Source organism: Rutidosis leptorrhynchoides, chromosome 9, assembly GCF_046630445.1.
Source record: "Rutidosis leptorrhynchoides isolate AG116_Rl617_1_P2 chromosome 9, CSIRO_AGI_Rlap_v1, whole genome shotgun sequence".
Taxonomy (NCBI): domain Eukaryota; kingdom Viridiplantae; phylum Streptophyta; class Magnoliopsida; order Asterales; family Asteraceae; genus Rutidosis; species Rutidosis leptorrhynchoides.
The window spans coordinates 329,181,807-329,190,135 of NC_092341.1; the positions used below are offsets into that span (position 1 = coordinate 329,181,807).

The following is an 8,329-nucleotide window of genomic DNA, read 5'->3' on the forward strand; positions in this document are numbered from 1 at the left end:
TTGCTAATAAATAATCAAAAAGAGAAAGTTAAAAACGATCTAACCCAATATTAGGTTGAACTGGCCTTGTGTATGACACAATTTCCTTAACTAGATTCTTCATCTGTTACCGGGATATACCGGTCCGTAGCAACATACTATCCGAGTTAAATAAAACTTATTGCCTATAAAGGGTATGATTCTTCTATCTGATACCTGATACCCTTTGGAGTTTTCACATATCATCAGAACAAGTTAAGGAAACAAGGAATCTCAACAAAGTCAACACTTCAATATTTTGAAAGCAGAAAACTGTTGCTAAAAGCATGTTCCAAAATCCAAACAGAACAAAAGAAACATATACTACCTTTTTTTCTGTAATTCCAAAATTATAGTGGCTTCAAGTTCTGTCTCTTAAATACTCATTATTTTTTTTACCAACCCCACTTCTTTAATTGCATTTCACTTACCAACACACCCAAAATCAAATGTGTCCAACTTAAGCATGAAAGATCCTGTCTACATTTATAAATAAATCCCACTAAAAAGATTCAATTTTTAGCCTTTTAATCAAGATTTTGTTCAACCCCACAATGCAGGCCAGACACAAACTTATACTAATTGTTACATTATCATGTTCTTTTGCATTATGCATTGTTGTTGCATTGGTTTATTTGATTTATGTATGCAAAAGAAAATGGTGTTTAAAAAATGAAACTTGGGATAAAGAATCAAACTTTGAAGTTGAAGAAGTGGAAACAAAAGGTGAGTTGATAAAGTTTGAAGGTGGTCAAGATTTAACTAGTTTAGACATATTGGATGCACCTGGTGAGGTTATTGGTAAGTCAAGTTATGGTACTTTGTACAGGGCTAATTTAGTGACAAGTGATTCAGTTGTGGTGTTGAGATTCTTGAGACCAGCTTGTACTAGGGATGTACAAGATGTTATGCATGTGGTGCAACTTCTTGGGTTAATTAGGCATCCTAATTTGGTTCCTCTTTGTGGGTTTTATGTTGGTTCTAGAAGTGAAAAGCTTCTTGTTCATCCCTTTTATAGGAGAGGAAATCTTGCTCAATTCATAAAAGGTACATTTTTTTAAGTAATAATATGCATTGAAAAATAGAGATTGATGAGTATATGCAACAAAGTTTTAATCTTTTAATTGGGTTTTGTTTGTATTGAATTAAACAAGTTTCTTAAACCTCTGTCAATGTAGTACTTTGTGTTTCTTTTGTTGTACTTCAATTAATCTACAAATATAGGTAAAGATTCAGTGTTTATATACGTAGTATTAGTTAATTAACCACAAGTTATTATTTTGCTGCAAGTCTGCAATAAAGATTTGATCTTTTTGTTGGGTTCTCTTTGGATTTACTTGAAACAAATTATCTAGCTTCTAACAATGTAGTACCATATGCTTATTTTGTTGTAAATTACTCCACCTTATATGGTTGTCATGTTCACTATTCAATTGGGCAGATGGAAATGGTGAATTACATAAATGGAGAGTTATTTATGAAATTACAGTTGGTATTGCTAAAGGATTACACCATCTTCATACAGGCCTTCAAAAGCCAATTATCCATGGAAATCTGAAATCGAAAAACATATTTTTAGGCCAAAATCGGCAGCCGTTTGTATCCGATTTCGGTATACATTTGCTCTTAAATACATCAGCAGCCCAAGAAATGGTGGAAGATGCTGCTGTAGAAGGTTACAAACCGCCCGAATTGATTAAACCAGAAAACGCAAGTTTTGAAACAGATATATTCAACTTTGGAGTGATCTTACTTGAATTACTAGGTGATAAAAAACCAAATAATAATGACAAACAAATCCATGATCAAGAAACTAGATCTAATGCAATCTTGGATAACTGGATAATGGATCCAGTTGATGAAGAAAACATTATGAAGTTGTCTCAGCTTGCTATTGCTTGTTGTTCGCCATTGCCTTCTTTTAGACCCGACATAAAGTACATTTGCAAGAAGTTACAAGACATTGTATCCTGCAGATCGGAATCTCGATAATTGTCCATAATCTTGAAGACTTATTGACTTTGAGATTCAAGGTGGTTGCATTTGTTTAGTGCAAAGTTAGGAAACAATGGGTTGTTTTGTATATTCTATCATTATTTTCATTTTTTGGTAGTAGAAAATGGTAGTATGTATTAGTGGTTTGTGCTGTAGCATGCACTTTGTTCTTTGATTCTTGGAAACAAAAGGACTGGGGACTCCAAAATATTTGTGTTATTAGTGTAATATTTACGATATGTATGGGTACAAAAGCCCGAATATTACAGTGATAGTTCATGTTATACTTTTCGTGGTTTCAAGTTCGGCTGCTGCATCTCCTTGTACAAGTGGAGTAAGTTGATTCCTAGAAATTTAAATATGTTTATTTGGCATGCAAAATTAGACAACGTTACCTACTCGGTTGAATATATCGACAAACGGAATGGAAATCAGTAAATCAACTCTATAATGTGCCCAGTTTGTTCAAACAAGAGTTGGAACTTTTTTTTTTTTTTTTGGTAAACGAGGAAACCCTCTTATGAACGAGCACACTCGCTCTCCCATAGAAGGTAAAACCTCGGGTAATAAGAGTTGGAACTTTAGATCATATTTTATTCACTTGTGCTATGGCTTCTTTGATTTGGAGGAAAGTTAGGACGTGTAGTGAGACTGATTTTCCAAACTTCTCATCGTGTACTACAATGTTCGAATGGATTGATAATTAGAGAGAATCGATTGACATGAAGAAGAGATCCTTTGTGATCTCCTCAATGACTATATGGATGATTTGGAGATCATATTAGTGTGCTTTTTGATCCTACTTCGATGAAGAGTGAATCGAATTTAAATTTTTTTTTTTTTGGGCAAAAAAAAACGAAAACTTATATAAACTATGGAAAACATTTTCGAATAGAAAACGCCTTCAACAAATGATACGAGAAAACCGTGATGAGACCTCATACCTAGACACAACCTTACGAACATCTATACCGATCCTCTTGACCATACCTAATCAAAATCCAAAACAAATTGATATAACTATAAACCGGAAATAAAACAACGCTAAAAAACCAACTAACAGAGACACCAAACTCAAAAACAACAAAGACACAAAGAGACACGATGCCAATTCAAATTTAATTAAATGTGGCTTTCATACAACAACTACAACCACCCAAATAGCTAATAACTCACATGTCAGTCAACAATGGAAATACATGTTAAAAATCCTCTCAAATATTGGAAATTTTTTGGTTAGATTCCAAAAACATCCCCTTGAGAGTGCAAAAAGTGTTTTAAAATTCAAATATCTGAAAATATTTATGATAAGTTTGATAGATTTGTTATATTTGGCGCCTGTTGCTTTTTAAATTATTTGTCACTTGATTTGCATATCAGGAATCACCATTGTTGGATGCTAGAGTTTTGCTGTGCCGTTTGTGTAGAAATACCCACTCTCTCTTAAACTTATGCATTGGGATAATACAGATGTGAGTTTTTTTATATCATTACTTGTGTGCGCCGCACTAAGAGTGATCCTCAGCCTGCAAGTTTAAATGAACAAATTTTGATTATAGTTAGAAGCAAATCTGTAGTTCTTTTTCATGTGATTTATTTTACAGATATGGATATTGCATTACTGTAAAATGACAATAACATATGCCATGTATCATTTTTATTACTAACCTGCACAAGTTAGCTGGGACAGTAGGAGGCCTGATTGCAGTTATATGAAACCCGCATTTAAGCATGTGCCTATACCATTTTATAGTTATAAACAAAACAAAAAAAAGTTAGAAAAAGAAAAAATGCAACAAGTAACAAAACAAGAAAAGGAACAAAAGAAAGAAAGAGACCGGCTTGCTTTTAATGCTTGTTCTTCAGTTCCTACTATAAGGGAAATGATGTGACTTGTGATAGGAATTCCGGTTAGAGTGCGAAAGTCTTGTACCCGATTCCAAATAGCCTTTCTACGCCATGTCTCCTTCTTTGCGACAACCACAGCAGCTACATGTATTGGCACGATTGGCACAATAAAAATGGTATTTGAATAATGATCCTTTTTTTTTGGTAACTTGGGTATTCAACTTTTTTTTAACTGACTAATCCTAGGGCAACTGCCCGCCTTGCGAGCAGCCCGGAGTCATTGCAGGCGAACCTCTGTGGCCATGAGGGAGAATAACTTTATGGGTGCATGGAATCGAACCCTTGACCTCCACATTGGAAGGTCAGGGTCTTACCATGCCGCCACCCCCCCCCCCCCCCCCCCCCCCAACCCCCGGTTGACCAATGCTCCTTTAATGACCTTTTCTTTTAATGATTTATTTATAACTTTGTACATAGTTGATTAAGGGTATTTGTCGAGCATGTATCATCATAGAACTACTTAGGTGTGGACATTTTATTTAACACGGTGTAATGAATTATAGGAAGTGGTCTTGCTAATTGTGAGATATAGACCAACGAGCTAGTAGCTCAAATGGTACCCTTTGCCTTAGAAGCTGGGGCCTGCTATGTTAAACCCTTTTGAAATATGGCGGGTTCGACCCCACTCGTGGCAAGAATATATACCTCTTGCCGAAATGAGATTCCCCTCGTTCCTGCCACATAAGGGTCGGTGGAGGTAACTTACAGTCATCCGACTCTTACGGGGTGGGTTTGGGTGTCCATTCCGATCTACACATTTTTGGAAATTGGGGGATATGGTGATTGCAAAAGTGTGATAACGAGTCTACCCATACATAAGTAAACGGGACAAAATCGCAACATCTACCTTTGATCCCACACATCTGTAAGCTTTAAATTAAACATAGAATAGAAAGTTACCATGTGCAGCAGCAGCAATGGGTACAGGTGTCGAAGTAGAAAAAATAAAAGCACGGCCCCTTGATTGAATCAGTTGTTTCCACCTTTTGCTGTTTAATTATTGTTAAATTAAAACAGATGGTCAGTAGCACTCGCATTAATGCAAGACCATGTGCATAGGACATATAAAAGAACTACACCAACATATCGAAAAATCTACAAATTACTAGTACTATATTGAAATATGATATGTAATGGAAAGCATTAATGGATGTAACAATTTAAGGAGATAAGAACCTGCAGGCAATGAAACCACCATGGCAACCTACAGCCTTGCTAAGTGTGCCTATACATATATCAACATCATTTGCACACCCAAATTCCTCGGGTACACCCCCACCAGTTTTCCCACAAACAAGTGTTCCATGAGCCTATGATTAAAAAATAAATAAATAAATAAAATAGCTAACAGAGAAATCAGTCAAATGCTTCAAACGGGTCAAATAGGTTGGAACTTACATCATCAACCACCAACAAAAAACCATGCTTCTTGCGAAGCTTTGAAAGCTGGATCATCGGTGCAAAGTCTCCATCCATACTAAATAAGCTGATAAAAGTCACAAAAATACATACATCTCCTTAACATACCTATCATATACACACATGTAATTTAATACATAAAACCGATTAGAATACACAGACGACTTATATATAACAGTATAGCTACTTTATTCTACCTGTCTGTCACAACTACTTTTTTCTTCATAGTGCAACTCGATCTGCCAAATAATAAAAAACATCAACCATAAGACGGTACATGAAAAAGTAACTAACTTAGATTGTTACACGTTAAAAAGTGGATACTCACAGTAATCCATTAAGGTGGGTCATGTCACAATGCCTATAAATAAAAACTTGCACACTTTTTTGTCGTTCAGCCAGCCGAATACCATCGATTATCGATGCGTGATTTAAAGCATCAGAAAATATTGCAACACCATCCTTCAATGGTGATTCATTTACAGTTGAGAGTGAACCAATGTATCCCACTACTGTCATGAAGGCCATATTGGCTGAAAACCCTGTGGGACATAGAAGGCAATCCTAGAGTAACCGTATATAAGTATATCAGCTTTCAGTTAGTATGGAAATGCAATATAAATACATAGGCATAAACAGAAAGTATTAGAAGTGAAATTTCGACTCATGTACTTATAAACGGGTCAACTACAGTTATGTCTTATCTCTAATGGATAAAATGAAATAGCTTAAAAAGGAAATGTTATAGAAGTAACCCAAAGTGTACTTTTGATGCTCCTAAATGATTATTTTCAGAAATTTTGATTTTTATTGATATAATACATTTGCATGTAGCCTTATCAGGAAAACAAAGCATTTATTAACTTTGGACAAAAAAATTCACCTGGGGTCAACCCACAATATTTGAACCCATAAAGAAAAATTAGTCATGATGACCTGTTACCCAAATTACCCATTTTGTAACATCTATGCAAACTTCAAATTTCGGATGACCGTTTCTTATAATTGATGATGAACTGATGATTAAGACCATGACTCGAATAATGTGTACATTAAATGTGATCATGATGGAGTTCAATGTTACTTTTTATAAAGAGCGAGATCTGACCTCCTTATTCTTTGACTCTGCTAAACAAGATTCCAATAATCTATGATAAGTTGTGTAACCACATATTAGAGCCGAACCTCTTGGACCCATCCCATGCTCTTGAACGGCCTATTAACAGAACAAGAAAATAAAATTACACAACGTACATAACGAGATATATAATAAGCTAAAATCTAGCACTCACCTTTGACGCAGCTTTCGCAACCATCGGATGAGAACTGAGCCCCAAGTAATCATTCCCGGAGAATAATAGGAGTTTTCTCAACGGTTTAAGGGACGTCCCAACTTCACTATCAGAAACTTCATCACCAAATGCAAGGTCATCGTCACCTGTAAAAATCATAGCTCACTTAACAAAACTCTAATATATTATAGAAATTATGTGTTTGCAAATTTTTTTTTTTTTTTTGTTGCCAAAAACGAAAACTTTATAACAAACTTTTTCTCGAAAAGAGAAAAAGAAAAACAAGATACAAAAATAAACGCGGACGGGGCTCGAAAGCAGAAAACAAACCTAGCTAAAGCTAACTAAACTCGAGCCCCTCCGAAAGCCAACAAAGAAAGCCCCAATGTGTTTGCAAATATTTCAAGAAAACGGTCACATTATATCACAATCTGTAAGCTTATATCAGAGGCTGATGGGTGTATAGTAATTTTACTTATAAGCTTGTAAGTAGTCAAAACAATAAGCTTTATCAATTTTTCTAAATTGCAACCAGTTCATAACCAAAATACAATTTGCTAACTTAAAAATCTTCTTGATCACACAACGATTATGATATGATATAAATGGTGATTATATTATACCAGAACTAGGAGCATCTTGGATCCATCTCTGAAAAGTAGATTCTGCAATTTCTATTTCAACAGAAGCTCTATCCCATTGGCGCATTCCGTCGAACACCTTGAAGGCGTTATCAGTTTTGTGTTCAGATTCGAATTGGTAATGAATGGGTCTTAATGAGCGCAATATTTTCATAGAATCGAGTGTTGAAAGTGCTTGTTCCACCCATTCGTCCCACGAGGACATCGGATAGAATGTGAAATGCGCTGAATCTTCGAAATTCAGCTTAGATGCTTTTTGGCGTCTTATAATTGTAGTACGGAGTACTACTTATTTTGGTATCATCCAAGATTCGGTGCTAATAATTAGTAAAATAAAAGGGACTGATTCTTAAACAACAATTTTTAGCAGTCCACAATTAAATATGAGTTTATGATGACCTGCTAAACCATGAACGCTTTCATTTTTGGTAGTTACTTAAACCGCCTCCAACTACTGTCACCGGAGCAAATTCGAACCAATGCAAAAGCATGGCCGGTAAAACTCCTCCTTCCCGGTACCCCGCACTAAGCGAAATGCGACCTGAATGGATAGGATAACATTGAGTGCAAATTTGCAGTTCAGCAAAGTCGAACTTTTGACCTCTCGCTAAAGAAGCAGTCACTACCAGTTAAGCTATAACTCAATTTTTATCATACAAATTTTACTTACTTATTAATTATTAATAAATAAATTAATTATTGACATTCATTCCATAATTTGGGATGTCATGGACTATAAACAATTAGTAACAAGGAAAGCATCTTACAAAAGTCAATATTTTGAATAAATATTTAAATACAGAGTAACACTCAAGAAAGCATAACGCATGTGGTCATATATATCACGACTGTTAATGAAAAAAATATACGTGTAATGTATATAACTAGAAAAGTGGTCCGCGCGATGCCGCGGTGCCTTTCGGGTTACATAATCATAGTTAACGTAGCGTTATGTATTTACGGAAATAAAAACGCTTTGCTACGGGTGTTTTTGGATACACCGCACGTCGTTAGTACTTAGTATACCTAATGTCATATGCATTTTTAACGTCAGGA

The 8,329-nt window shown here is 35.3% G+C and overlaps 2 protein-coding genes across 2 annotated transcripts; one reads left to right on the forward strand and one right to left on the reverse strand.

Annotated features, from left to right (window-relative positions):
* The first annotated feature begins 572 nt into the window (after positions 1–572).
* On the forward strand, positions 573–2,010 carry LOC139869051 (putative kinase-like protein TMKL1). Its single transcript, XM_071857382.1, has 2 exons — positions 573–1,065; positions 1,460–2,010. The coding sequence occupies exons 1-2, from the start codon at positions 573–575 to the stop codon at positions 2,008–2,010; spliced, it is 1,044 nt and encodes a 347-aa protein (XP_071713483.1).
* A 1,210-nt stretch (positions 2,011–3,220) lies between these two features.
* Positions 3,221–7,546, reverse strand: LOC139866899 (8-amino-7-oxononanoate synthase). The gene is made up of 11 exons (XM_071855193.1): positions 7,256–7,546; positions 6,633–6,778; positions 6,449–6,556; positions 5,669–5,904; positions 5,538–5,579; positions 5,320–5,407; positions 5,098–5,231; positions 4,822–4,910; positions 3,852–4,002; positions 3,682–3,750; positions 3,221–3,539 (listed from the first exon to the last, which is right to left on the reverse strand). Exons 1-11 carry the CDS (start codon positions 7,476–7,478, stop codon positions 3,413–3,415), a joined length of 1,413 nt encoding a protein of 470 aa, XP_071711294.1. The 5' UTR covers positions 7,479–7,546; the 3' UTR covers positions 3,221–3,412.
* Positions 7,547–8,329: the final 783 nt, after the last annotated feature.